The sequence below is a fragment of the Mustela lutreola genome, chromosome 5, assembly GCF_030435805.1.
Source record: "Mustela lutreola isolate mMusLut2 chromosome 5, mMusLut2.pri, whole genome shotgun sequence".
Taxonomy (NCBI): domain Eukaryota; kingdom Metazoa; phylum Chordata; class Mammalia; order Carnivora; family Mustelidae; genus Mustela; species Mustela lutreola.
Genome location: NC_081294.1, coordinates 95,865,698 through 95,880,561, shown reverse-complemented (window position 1 = coordinate 95,880,561; position 14,864 = coordinate 95,865,698). Strand labels below are relative to the sequence as shown.

The window sequence follows — 14,864 nt, the reverse complement described above, 5'->3', positions numbered from 1 at the left end:
AGCGTTTTCCTATGAGTTAGACGTTATTCTAGATGCACAAACAGACAAAATCCCTGCCCACACGGCCACTATAGCCTATGCTGCAGAGAGTCCCTGAGCCATCAGTCTGTGATGATGTGAGTAAAATTACTGAGAGTAAGCACTTAGCAGCTCTTATATTTTTACTTTGCTTATACATCCAAATGCAAGATCATTTTCCTATAAATTTATTTTCATTTTAATATGTGGAAGAATAGGTGCAAGACAAATTGGAAATGAACACCCAAACCCAAAAACAACATATTTACCAGCCCTAAAATATGGTGAGAAACACTGCCTTAATGGACCACGAAGGGCTGAAATATGAGTAATGGGACCAAAGTACAGAAAACCCTGTCGGGATGTTGGGATGGGAAAGAAAAGATAACTAGTAGCTGCCGGTCAGAGAGAGATCTCACCAGAACTAAACTCAGTTGGGGCAGACAGATAATTTCCAGAAAACTAGGATGCTACTATTTTCCTTCAGGTCCACGCAATTATTTACATATTCATGGTTAGAGAAAAACACGTACAATCATGCTGACATGGCATAGCTTCTGCCCTGTGAGGTAGAGAAATACAATATATCCAAATATATAGGCTAAACAGGTTTTACTTATAGGTTGTTGCTGATCAATTTCAGTCAGTAGAGCAATATATACACTAATTGCATTCTACCATACACATTCCTTCCTGTCCTGGTTGTTATCGGGAGCTAAACATTCAAGGGGTTGGCTCAGGCAGGCCCTGTGTTTATCTGTCTTTTGGAAATTGGATGTTTCGTTAGAAGAGGAACTGACACTAATGAAAATATAAGTTACCATTTACTGCCCAATACCACGTGCAGGTCAATTAATAGGACACAGGCCTGGAAGAAGCCAGCCATTTTCCATTTAGCTTTTTCAGATATTAGGACTAGATAGCATCCTCAAATAACACACATGCACTCAGGCAATTTATAACTTTACGGCTCGGGGTAGGGGGAAAAATGACTGCCTCAAAATCCTTCACAATCCACTTATCCCAGAGCCATAGATGGTTGGATCCTGAGGTTCCTATAAAGGTTATTACATTAACTTTCTATTACTATAAATGATGACGGCAATCAATTTATAGAAAGTAGCAATCAGTTTTTTCTTCTTCTTTGCTTCCCTCCGAATATGAACTCTATCTCACGGTTAAAACGTGGAAGCAAATGCACTCGTGAAATTTCTCTTTTTTCAGGGGAAAAGCAAAACGAATCAGAAAACTTTACACGGTATGTGGTTCATACCTCTTGTAGCAATTTATCTAATTTGTGCTGTAATTCAAGGAAGTATCGTGAGGTGATGAGACCCTGGTGGGATTTATCCAAGCAATCTCGAGCCAGTTCAATAATCTGGTGGTGAGTGAAACTAAGCACTCCATCTGCTAGAGGAAGAACGTGGTCAGGGGAGTAGCTGGTGATAATTTCCTTCAGACGTTCTTCCATCTGAGCCGTAGCCTAGTGAGAGAAGACGTGCACACACAGATGAAATACAACAAAACACACACACGGACAATCATTACATTTATGTAGCATTTTCAGAGGCCTCCACAAATTATGAAACAGATTTCTCAAAACTAATTGTGCATATACAATATCATTATATATTTGTCAAAACCCACAGAATACACCTCCTGGTGTGAACCTTAAATGTTAACTATGGACTTGGGGTGATTATGATGTGTCAAGGCGGGTTCATCAATTGTTAATACATGGACTGCTCTGATGGGGGATATTCATGGGGGGAGGGTATTTGGATGGGTGTGCTGGAATGGGGAGGGTGTTGCGGAGACATGGTTGGGGGTATATGGCAATTCTTGGTACTTTCAGTTCAACTGCACTGTGAACCTAAAACTGCTCTAAAAAATAGTCTGTTTTTAAAAAAAAAATTATTTAAATCCAATTATCAAATATTGTATGTTAGTTTCAGAGGTAGAATTCTGTGATTTATCAGTTGGATATAACACCTAATGCTCATTTAAATTTTTTTTTTTTTAAAGCAGCAACAGCAGCCTTATCTCATGCAAGAAAGATGTGAGGTAAAGGGAAACTGACTATCCAAGGGTGAAAATGATTTTTTTCCTATCCTATCAAATATGAAATGGGCTATGTCACCTTCTTCAAATAAGCCAAACAATACTGTGCATTGTTATGTCTTCATTTTAAATCTTGAGCTCTTTCTTTCACATGGATGTTCAACGATACCCAGTTAAATTTTTACCTATTCAAAACTCAGGACTGTTGCTGGAATTCCACAGGGTGGGCCAAGAGTCATTTTGTAGCAGGTTTAAATGCAGCAGGAACATCCTTACCCTTCTCTCAAAAAGCTACATCTTGTACAAAAGGCCAAGGAGATTCCTTGGGTACATCTATCAAAATTTCCTTTGCAACTTTGATTTCATTTTCTGTGATGCCCTAGTGTCTAATCAGTATCCCCTGGTTATATTAACTGTCTATGCAGAGAGGGGTGCCCTCTGCCTCCTGCTCCTCTCTAAAATCCCAACCAGCACAGACTATGAAGAGTCAGAACCTATTTCCCTGGTGACAAGGGACAGGTAATTAATAGCTAAGACGGCTTTAATCAATGACATCAATGTTGGGTTCATTACAAATAATAAGTACTCTACATGTGATTTATGAAACCAGAGATTTCCTTTTGTTTTCTTGCCTAGGGCTACACGAGTAGCTGGGGAGGAACAGGAACACAATGGAGAGGCTGTCCTCTCCTGACTGTGCAGGAGCTCTAGGGGAAAGGTCGTGCAAGCCAGGGTCAGGAAACGTCAAACGGCAGCTTTCCACAGCTGGGGCATCTGTCAGCAACTCCTCAGCAAGTCTTTTCGGGCTCAGTGTGAATTCCCTTCGCCATTCTATTGGGGAACATTGCAACTGCACCTTCCCTTCTAAATTAATAGGGTTAGACATGTAATTGCTGAAGACACAGGAAGTCACAGAAAAGAAAAATGAGGTCTTTTGGGGGTTGTTTTGTTTTTTAAGAAAAAAAGATGTTCATCACATACGACTCTCCAGGTGTCTAAGGAAGGAAAAGGATTGCCGTTGGCACTATACAGCAGGCCCAGACAATGGGCAGGGGAGCATGTGGGTGCAGAGGCTCCCTCTCCCTGTGGGACCCCACCAGGCCCACCCAGGGGGTTGGGCAACCAGCAGGATTTGCTTTAGAGGGAGCTCAGCACACAGAGAGTGTGGGTAGTGCTCAGCCATTTAAATAAAAATTGTTCAGTAATTTTTACCTTTCTTAGAAGCTGTGGTGCTGTTCTATACAGGTCTAATTCATTACTACGCGATTGGCCCATGCTTTCCCATAACAAACCACCTTATGGATGCTACACCCATATTGCCCGTTGGTTTAGATGCTGGACATCTTCAATTCAGTTCATTACCTTTGGGAACCTCTCTTTGTAGACATGGTTCATCATAATTATTTCATGGTCACAGCAGGCGGGAGAACGTCCAGGGCTGTAAGCAAAGCAAATGACCCTTTGAAACTTGCCTCAGCATGAAATGAAAATAAGCTTTTTATTTATAAACAACTGGTTGGATCAAAGTACTATACAACCTTTGCAAGAAAAGAATATTAGGTAATAAACTACAAAATCAGTCATTAGTACACACATAAATACCCACAAACAGTGACATCCTGAACAGGATTCAAAAAGGAAGCTGTAGAAATGGAATACCACGAAATAATGAGAGCTACAATATAAAGGAGGTCAGAAACGTTCTTAAATTGAGATTATATTCTGTATGTAGAATGCATTTCTATTGTTCTGGAAACCAATTAATGAATTGCAATATAAAACAAAAGAAGATCGTTCCAAACAGCAACATTGAGGACACACTGAACAGTGCAATTTCACACTTTTTTCTGACACCTGCGCTCTGCCACGTGCCACTGAAGAGGTCTGACGGTCTTCTACGGCACAGGTGTCGCCACTGAAATCCATTTTCTAGCCTCGCAAAGATCTCTCTGGGGGTGCTGAAGTCAGCATTACGTACAATATGAAACAGAGGCATGGAGCTGTTGTGTGCTCTTCTTCCTTTCAATAGCAGTTTCATGTTTCTTCTTAGTGTTACAGAGTTGGGCAACCTCAGTGAGGACAGTGTTTACCCTTCTGGGAGAATACAGGCTGTACTAGATACCCAAGTAACTCCTTTCATAAAAGCATAAAAGGGGCACCCATGTGGTAAAACATAATGTCCCTAAATGAATTCATAACATTGAACTTTTATTCCCTAACTCAAAATAACAACACGTTGCCAAATCATTCAATGTGGATACATTAACTATCAGTTTATTACCCTAAATAATATCCCAGTCAGGGGCACCTGGCTGGCTCAGTCAGTAGAGCATGAGACTCTTGGGTTTGGGGTCATGAGTTTGAGCTTCATGTTTAGTAGAGAGTTTACTTAAAAAAAAAAAAAAAAAAAGTAGTACAAAGGGGAAAGGGGGAACCTTATCAGTAAACTTTGATATTCAACTGAACACCTGACAAACTATTTTTATAGAAAAATCTTCAACAGGAAAGTATACCAATTCTACAGCAGCAAGATTCATACTGTGGAGATGGACTGCCTTGATCATCCTGCAGAGAAGGCCCTGCTGCCCCAGCAGCTGGGACTACAGAAGCCATCAGCCCTCGGTCCCTTCAAAGATGGCCTCAGCTGCAGTCACCTCACCCAGGCCAAGTCCTTCCCAGGGTACCGCACTCAGCAACTGAGGTAAGGATAAAAAGTAAGGGCCATTTGGCAGAGAGGGGTAACTCTAATGGTCATGCCATACCCAGAGTTCCCTGTGGAGTCAGCTGTGTGGCACCTAGAGTTCTTTCTGTTCAAGTCAGCTTGCTGGCCTTCCTCACATGGGATAAATCCTAAGCACCCCCTAATAAACATCCCAAACACAAATATGTTTTAGAATCTACATCCTAAAAAAACAAACAAACAAACAAAAACAATTCCAAACAAAAATTTGTAAAACACATCAATCTATCTCTATATATTTCTGGCCCTACTCAAGGTCAAAATTGAAGGGATATATATTCCTAATAATTAATTCATAAGCTTGGAAAAAGTAAAAACTCATGAAGGGAAGAAAGATGAAAAATATAGATGAACTTTTATAATGTGGAATCTAAAGGAAAATCTTTTTTTTTTTTTTTTTTTGCTGTCCTTCCTTTTTTTTTTTTTTTTTTAAAGATTTTATTTATTCATTTGACAGAGAGAAATCACAAGTAGATGGAGAGGCAGGCAGAGGGAGAGAGGGAAGCAGGCTCCCTGCTGAGCAGAGAGCCCGATGCGGGACTCGATCCCAGGACCCTGAGATCATGACCTGAGCCAAAGGCAGCGGCTTAACCCACTGAGCCACCCAGGTGCCCCTGGTGTCCTTCCTTTTTAGCCAAGCTTACTCATCTTAAAATAAGAACACTAAGTGCTCCTGTACCACAGTTAGATTGACTTGAAATTTCCAATGCAAGAAGGTTTTACAGGAGGTCTCTTTAGTCCGTCGTGATTATTGCTACTATCCCAATTTACAAATTGAAAGAAATGCAAAGAAAAACAGAGGGCGGCCTGGATGGCTCAGTCATTAAGCATCTGCCTTTGGCTCAGGTCATGATCTCAGGGTCCTGGGATCTAGACCCGAATTGGGCTCCCTGCTCAGTGGGGATCCTGGTTCTCCCTCTCCCACTCCCCCTGCTTATGTTCTCCTCTTGCTGTGTCTCTGTCAAAAAAAAATAAGTAATATCTTTTAAAAAATAGGAAAAAATAAAGAAAAACAGTAAGATGCCTTTCAGTGGTAATTACCAATATCATGTAGAGATTGGAAAAATCACACGATTTTTGGGGTAGTGCACAAATCAATTCACACATAGATGAAATAGAGGAACAAACTACTTCCCTCGAAATGGTTAAAAACAGATAATCCAATTAAGTAACACTTTTCAATCAGGTCCACCTACCTCAGACTTCGGGAACGGGGGCGCATAGGCGTGTTCCTGCATCTGTTTTCTGTGGCAATGCTTTCGGTAGTACAAAAATGTTTCGACAGGAAGTGCAATTCATCTGGCGTTGGTTGGTAGGGTAACTGATGCAGCTTCTCCTGGGAGGAAGAGGAGGACTACAACAAACCACAGGGAGGTTAGGGGACCGTGTGAGAAAGTGAATTCAAATTCAAGTGAATTCATAATCAAAGCAGTGAACCTGGGTGACATCACCATTTTATAGTTTCCCTTTCACATTATAATTACAGTAATTAGTGTCCAAACGTATACCCTTACTGCTTTCTCTGTGAGGTCAAAATGCCTCCCATATTTCATCTCATTTGTCTACTTGACCATTTCCCAAAAGATAGTTTCCTCCTCTCTTGCAGAAAACCCAGGCTCTGAAAATGGGGAGGACTTGTTCAAAGCCAAGGCAAGAAAGTGATACCTGGACAATCTGGGTGCATGAAATGACAGATTAGTTCTCAACTGAGTATGGTACCCTTGCTTGGACCACTGCTCACAATTAAATACAGTGGCTTTCCGGTGAGTAACATAAAATGACTTTTATGATGTGTGATTATAAATAACGTAATGAGATCTTCCTTTACAAGGCATGCTGTCTATCGATACATTGATATGTGCCTTGGGTGAAAAGGGGAAGAGATGAAGATCCTTTTCTCACTAATGCCATTGTTTTAAAACTTGGAATTTTTTTTCTTCCTTTATTCCTTTGGCTAAGACTTCCTCTTCTCCCTCTCTTTCTCTCTCTCTCTCTCTCTCTTTTTATTAACATATATTATTTGCTTCAGAAGTACAGGTCTGTGATTCATCAGTCTTCCACAATTCACAGCACTCACCATAGCACATATCCCCTCCCCTCTTTTCCTTTGTTAAAGCAGCTGCAGTGGTGTTTTTTTTTTAATTTCTTGCGTATAGATTTGCTTTCTGAAAACTGTCACTTCATACTTAGAGAAAGGTAACACAGAAAAAATGAGTAACTAAATAACACTGTTTTTAATCAATCTGAGAAATAGACCTATAAAGCAAACAGACTTTTCTTTTTGTTTTTACTGGGAGGTAAACTCTATAAGCAATTCTAACAAAAGAGATTGAGAAATTTTTGAGCAAGAGAAACATGATTAGAATAAGCAAATTTGTAAAGTTAACACTCATCCGAAATCTCCGTTTTAACAGTTTTTTTTAAAGCTGTCATTAGTTCAACAATAAATGCACTTCATAAACACTGAAGCATCACAATGCAGTAACACTAGAAATTAATGACTAAAGCTTAAAAATACCCTCACACCTTGAAATTATAAAACACCTTATAAGTCCACACAGAGACAAAGAGGAATTTTTGTAATGCAATGAGATTGTTTTATAAGCCATAAAAATGAAAACACCACTGGAAAAACTTAATGAGTTAAACCAAGTCTCTATTCAGAAGAGTATAAGCACAGCCTTAAACACTTTTTGCTGGGGCAAAAAAACAACAACAAATAAAACACAATCTAAGTCAACTCCAGCAATCAGGAAAAGAATAATAAAATCACCGTAAGCAGGAAAGAAGCCTTAATGATCAAAGTAAAGATAAGGAAATTAGCTAATAAAAAAATGTAAGTAAGAATCTGTACGTAGGTCTCAGAGGAAAATCAATGTCCACAGTCCTGTATCCAGGACTGCGAAACTCTAAAACCCTGAAGTTTATTCCTAAGACTATCGGAATCCCTTCTGATGGCCTAGCATCAACTGAGCTCATGGAAAGCTATTTAAAATATGTATTCAATCCACTTAGTGGGAATGTTGATTCAGGCTTCTGTAGAAATATTGATATATTTGACTGTGAGCCGCTGGCCCAGGTACCGCTGGGCTGTCAGGGAAAGTACAGGGATCCCGTTACCTTTCTAAAATATGAAAATTCATTCCCAAACACACTGGGCTCTAGAGTTTCACGTAAAGTATCAGGGGCCTGCAGTGACATGGAAATGACAGCAAGCGACTTCGAAGGGTAAGTTCCCTCTCTGGAAGGAAGGAACAGAAGGGGACTGGGGTGGGGGCAGCGTCTTACTTGTACCTTTAACATTTACTAAACAAAATAACAATTTATTTTAAAAAACAGCCCTAGCAAATGTAACAAAATGTTAGCAAGTGTGGAAAATTCTGTGGTGCTACCATATATACAGCCACAGAACAAAACTGCCTAAGGAATGTGCCCCAGGTTTAGGGATAGGGAATAAGGCAAAATGAATGGTGCAGTGGTGCTAAATGTTCCAACCTTAACACTAGTAAAGAAGTGAGGAGGCAAGGACTCCTCTGGGGAGAGAGACTCCTTCATCTCAGTTGGAACAAGCAAGGTACAAATGGGAGGAGGGTGATAACCTATTCAAGGGACAAAGGATGGGTTCATGGCATTGGGGACAACTGTAGGCCAGGAAAATGGGGCCCCAAAAGGGAAATGATATTGGACAATCGAAAAATCCAAGGTGAGGGTTTTGCAAAGATCAGGAACTCACTCACTGGAGAACTTTCGAAGCCAGTGAGGGACAAGACAGCAGAGGTGCAGGCTTGCCCCAAGACCGCACACCATACTTCAAACCACCTCCACTGGTCAAAGGCATCCTGGGAGTCCCACTTGGAGGAGAGCTTCAGTAATTGGTCTGGGAGTTTCTGATAAACTGTGTCTGATTACTTTACACTTCTAGCATATTCTCTATGTGTGGTGTCAGGTCTCCTCACCCAAATGGTCTGCACATGACTTTTGATAGCATTATAAATCAAACCCACATTCATAGAGTAGAGAGTTACGTAAAAAAGTTGTACAAGACTTTCCCAAAACTGTTCTGAATAATGATATCATTTAATCTCTCCTGATAACCGTTTTGCAACAGACAATACTCATATGAATGCATAATTTCCTACTTCTTATTAAATGTAGTATCATTTTATAGTCATACCTCACATATGTATAGGTATTTATATTCTTATTTCCATTTCCTCAGCAGAAAATAATTAACCTGTTAAATATGGGGGACTGTCCTCCTCTTGCTGTAGTTCTGTATTACTTATTTTGAAATTAAAAATTATGACTGCAATATTATCTTGGAAAAGTTCCCCACTGATTAATTTTAATGGAAAAATCTGGAGTTGAAAGAAGTTGCAAAACCAAATATTTTCTGGAGGGACTGATTAACTTCCTATGACCAAATCTTTTCAATGTTAGAATTCAGCATTTTTAACACTTGCCAATGGTACAGTTGCCATATATCCAAAGGATAAAGATGTGATGTTTACATTTCAATAATAGCAGTGCTGGAATTCAGCAAACAACACAATTACCTGCCAAACTTAAGTGGTATGTTCCAAGTGTTTGTCATTTTGTGTTCTGTATGTTTACTTTTAAAAAATTACTGAAATGCATTCTGATTGGCCTCGTGACTAACAGTTAACCCACAAAATGAAAACTGGCGAGTGCCTCAGATAAGATTTAGAAAAGAAGAAAATGAGGCGAGTCTGGCTGGCTTAGTCAGTGGAACATGTGACTCTTGGTTTCAGGATCATGAGTTCAAGCTCCACAGTGGACATAGTGATGAACTTAAAAATAAAATATATCTTTTTAAAAAAGAAAGAAAAAAAAGAAAATGTAACTACTAAGCAGTTTTGGGCAAATTTTGCCCTACTATGTGAAGGACAAGAACCCCAAAACCCTGAGAGAAATGAAAAGTAGCTTTTCAAATTTTCACGCATTATATTTATCAACAATCAATAGGGAGAATAGATAACTGAACTTTTTATATGTGGAGCACCTACACTTCACACACTTAACAGTTCTTTGCATCTTTTGGCACAAAGTAATTCGAAAGCTAAAATTTTAGAGGCGCCTGGATGGCTCAGTTGGTTAAGTGTCTGCCTTTAGCTCTGGTCATGATCCCAGGGTCCTGGGATGGAGCCCTGCATTGGCTCCCTGCTCGGTGCGGAGTCCGCTTCTGCCTGCCACTCTGCCTGCTTGTGCTCGCTCTCCTTCTCTCTCTCCTCCTATCAGATAAATAAATAAAATCTTGAAAGAAAATTTTATTTTGAAGGAAAACATAGGAACATGAGGTCAACAATTTTATGTACCATCTTCTTTAATAAACATTAAAGAGAAAACCTAGAAGCTATCTTAACGCTGGTCAGCAGCTGTCAGTTAGAAACACAGCAAATGTGTGTGCGTGTATGACTGAATGTGGTCTCATGGGGCTTCTTCCTTAGACACATATGGAAGTCAAGGATGGTGGTAATTCATTGTGCCAGATGGCCAGGTCATGTTTATTAATTAAAATATTTATTTTAAGAAATACCATGTAAATTCCTTAAAAAGAGCCAAGAGCCTGGAGTCTAGACCTGACTGTATCTTTGAGAAAAGAAGGGGTTGGTCAAAGCCCCTCAGTGTGTCGTTCCCTGTGTCTTACATTTCTGATAAATAAAAGGAAGAGAACGGTAGCAATTGCACAACACAGTGTGTTGCTGGGGTTAAACAAGACTACTATGGCGTACTGGAAGTAGTCAGGCTAATGTCTAGCACATAATAAATATTTCATACTGGCTTTTAAAATTATTTGTACCAAATGAGGTCTGATTGTACCATATGAGAGACTGGCTTTTTAAAGTGATGTATGATTTAATAGTTACAGATGGAAAGATCTTGTGCTCTCGCTTATTTTTCTCGCAACGGTCAAATTACTGTATATATACGACACTAAAATTTGACTGAAGGGCGAAGTTAGGTCATAGAGCTGAAATGAACAAGAATCTGGAGACAAAGACTCCTCTGAAAGTCTGTAGAAGAACTATACTCAAATTTCAGAAAGTTACCCTTGCTTTTCTTTTCATTCAGTTTTAGCATCTATTTTCACACTGGAGTTACCCACATTTTCAACATCTAAAATCAACAAATGACCAGTAATGACTCTGGACACAGCAGCCCAGGGTGGCTTCACTGTTTTTTAGTGACAGTTTTATCCACTGAAACCATCCATCTCCAGGTGCGAGGTTTCTGCGTCATTGAAATGACTCAAGGCTGTCAGGACGCTTCACCAAAATTATCGAACTGGACAATAAATTCACATACCATACTAAATGGAATAGAAGATAAGAAAATAAATTACCTCTCCTCAATAAAATACCAGAGAGATGGTAAAAAATAATCCAATGAATTTTAACAAGACAATATTAAAGTGCTCCAGAAAATTCACATTATATTGCATCTGGAATTCTGGAAACACATAATGTAAGGCAGCAATGATACCAGTTAGTTTATAAACAATGATAGTGTCCTTTCTTTTTCCTAAAAAAGCATTTATTTGAGAGAGAGAGGGAGCAAGGTAGTGGGGAAGGGGGTGGAGTGGGCGGGAGGAGAAAGAGAATCTCCAGCAGACTCCCTGCTGAGTGAGGAGCCTGCTGCGGGGCTCGATCCCACAGCTCTGAGATCCTGAGATCTTGACCTGAGCCGAAATCAAGAGTTGGACGCTTAACCTAGGGGGCCGTCCAGGTGCCCCAGCTGTAATGTCTTTTCAATATAAGTACGTGCTGAATGTACTTGCTTAGTTCATCACTATGTCCACTGTGGGGCCTGTGAAAAACCAGCAGCACCAGCCCAGTGAAACAATGGATGAATAATCCTACACAATAAACCACAGACTTTCCCAAAATGAAGATGGAAATGGACCAGAAGGAAATCTAAAATCATCAGGTCCACATTTCTGGCTTGTCCAAGGGCATTCGGGCCATTCCATTAGGTATGTATTGAACGCCTACAACAGACCTGGGGTTTCTAAATGACCTCCAGCTTCCAAAGCTCTGCAGAGACAGATACCCCACAACACCACTAATTTAAACTGAGAAAGCATCTATCTAAACTTACTGAATTGTTTCCATTCGTCGCTAGAGCTCGTGTTGAAATGTTACGGTTTGGGGCAAGAGCATCCTTCTTTCTTTATCCTATTTCCACGGTTTCATTTTGTCTCTTTGTCTTAACTTACTACGAAATTCTTTTAATCTCTCCTTAAAGAAATGTCTTACCTAGGAGGTACAGATTTAAGGCTTGCCACTTTTTTTTTAATTTGAAGGAAAAAACAAAGAAACAAAACAGCAAAAACAAACAAACAAAAAATCCCTGCATCTAAGCCACACAAGAGGAAAAAAAAGACCCAGGCCATCAAAGTTTAATGGCCTTTTCAGTACTGATATCACTGGTGTGGAACCAAAGCAATAAAACCAGACTGCATTTCCCCCCTCCACACCCCCCCCCCCCAAACTACACCAAATGGTATTAAAACAAAAGCTCCCAATCTCCTCCAAACTTGTGATCCTGGGACTTAACTCAATTTATGCACCATTGTTTAAAAGCTTGCAGCAAAGAGTATGTCCTTTTTACATCTGTCAGTCCCTCATGTGATGAGGAACCTATTCAGAGTGACAGACATGCCAAATTTATCTCCTCCTTCCTACCAGGAAACACCCAGAGAAGACACGTGCTGTGCCAGAGAGGAGAACAGTTCAGTACTTACAGAGACTGTGGAGCTGGGCGTGTTTGTCCCATAGCCCGAGGAGGGGAGAGAAGCCAAGGACCATCGGCGTCCATCAGTCCTATTGAGAGAGGGAGATTAGCTTTGGCCAACGCTGGAACACTGTTACAGGGGGGCCCCAGGGAAACCGAGCATTTTTAGTCAAACAAATGATACAAATACGGTCAGTGAAGATGTGGAAATGTTCAGCACGGGCCAGAGTAAACAAACATTATACAGCAGGTTGACTTTTATTTAAACTGAATCGATATAGCCAAACAAGTAGAAAGTGAATGGGTTGATCCATATTATTGATCTCTCACTAACACACTTTGACAAAATGAATACTGGGGATAATTACAATGGTCAGACTCAGCAGATTCAAATGAATAAAAACAGAAAGGGAGGAGGAAAAAATACTTGTGTCTGGAGGCTGATCACTGAGGTCACGGGTCTCTGGAAGGGCCTGAATTCCAGCAAGGTCTAAGAGCCTGTGGGGAATTTGATGACATCCTAAAAACTCTCCACTTATTTTCAAGGGAACTGTCTTCCTCCTCACACCTAGGAAGGGGATTAGTGGGGCCCAGGGCTGTTTCAAGTATTAAGTAGCAAAAAAACTTTCACACTAAAATAGTGACTGACCTTACGGTCAGAATCTCTAAGACTTACTGTCTTCTGACAGGACCTGGCTTCAAGTGTTACAACAAAAGTCCCTTGCAGAGAGTTGTGAGTAAGTAGCCCCGCTCTGGCCCAGGACAGCAGGGGCAGAAAGAAAATTCTCCACTAGTCACAGAACCTAATGAGAAGAGTACCAGTGTCTGCTCCAGTCATAGGGGCAAAACTGTCAGGAGTCCTTGAAGAGAGCGATTTTCTCGCCAAATGGTCAAAGGGTAGCTTCCAGGGTAGATTCTGGTTATGAGTTAGGGTCTTTACAAGGGTCTCAGATGACTGAATGAAATAATAGAGATACTGTTGCAGGGAACAGAAAGCAAACCTTCTGAACTCTCGGGTGTTACAGAGTCATTATTATTTATCCTGTTTTAAGTAAGACTATGATTTCAACATCATATACCCCTGTGAAAACAAATAGATGTGCATTTGCCAAGGGAAAAACAGGAAAAACACACATTATAAAGGCCTATACTGCATTCTTTAGATGTAGTCTATCCTATATAGGCTTCTTATAATTTACGACTGTACTCATTTACTATGCGAGAGATAAGAGGGGGCCAAATTTACCACAGACACATTCACAGGAAGTTGAGGTCAGGGGATTCAACAGCATTAGACTTGAATTTGAGAAATGTCACAATCAGATGTTTATGTAAAAAAACCTGATATTTGAGGCTAAATTACGTCAAGGGAAAATATAATCACAGACTACCTTGGATGTTGCCTCCAATAAATGCAAATGGTCCACAAAGACAAAATGGAGAAATTCAAGTGGACAAATCACAGAAATACTACAATGTTAAAATTTGAGTAAAATTTACCTGTCATTTCTGTGACCATGATTGGAGTACAATTGGATCAAGTTTGTTTTTTTAAAAAAGAAGCAAAACAAAATATTTGTAAATATGCCAGAGATAAGGAACGGGAACAATTAAGTCATATGTTCTTTAAAAATATTTTTAAGCAATTAAAAATGTTAAAGATTTATGGATAAAATAGTTATAAGAACATGTTTCTAAAGACATCAATTAACTGGACACAGGTTAGTTTTATTTTATTTGGCTACTTACTGAAGACTTAAAAATCCATGCTATACTTTACATTTTAAACACCTCCAGTTTTTAGAAGTAAATAAAAAAAAGGGTGGAGGATATGATTTTTAAAAGGATTATTCAGTCCATTTAATAGCAATTATCAGAAACTAGTCTCTGGAAAGAACGCAGGCACGATTTCCCCCATTGTGACTTTGTTTTGTGATTCATTAACTCTCCTTTCCCTCAGGTATCAATGAATATATTTCACATGAATGAACAATTCCAAGGAAAGACACATTCTTATTAGTTTTGAAACATAAATTACATTTGCTTACTCTGGAAAACACCCAACTAAAAGATGTTTAAACAAGAAAGTGCAGCCATGGACCAGAAATAATTTATGTCTCATGAAGTTCCCCAAGTTCTTGGTGTCTATTTACTCAAACGGAGCACAAAGGACCATTGCATTTTCATTACCATGACGACCGCATATCAGAAGTTATTATACATGCTATATACTGTACTTAAGAGAGAGCATGCCCTTTTTTTCAAGAAAGCTATCACACAAGTGCAATTT

At 39.7% G+C, this 14,864-nt stretch overlaps 1 protein-coding gene across 13 annotated transcripts in view; it reads right to left on the bottom strand.

The window, feature by feature from the left end:
- Positions 1–14,864, bottom strand: part of MAST4 (microtubule associated serine/threonine kinase family member 4) — a 551,227-nt gene that overhangs the window by 59,880 nt on the left and 476,483 nt on the right. For all 13 annotated transcript variants that reach the window (XR_009353981.1, XM_059175136.1, XM_059175141.1 and 10 more), the window contains 4 exons: positions 12,585–12,663; positions 6,016–6,173; positions 3,442–3,517; positions 1,292–1,501 (listed from right to left, as the gene is read on the bottom strand). Coding sequence is in view for 12 of the 13 variants with exons in the window: in XM_059175136.1 (XP_059031119.1) it covers positions 1,292–1,501; positions 3,442–3,517; positions 6,016–6,173; positions 12,585–12,663 (523 nt within the window). In the remaining variant the exon portion in view is untranslated. The remainder of the gene's footprint in view (positions 1–1,291; positions 1,502–3,441; positions 3,518–6,015; positions 6,174–12,584; positions 12,664–14,864) is intronic.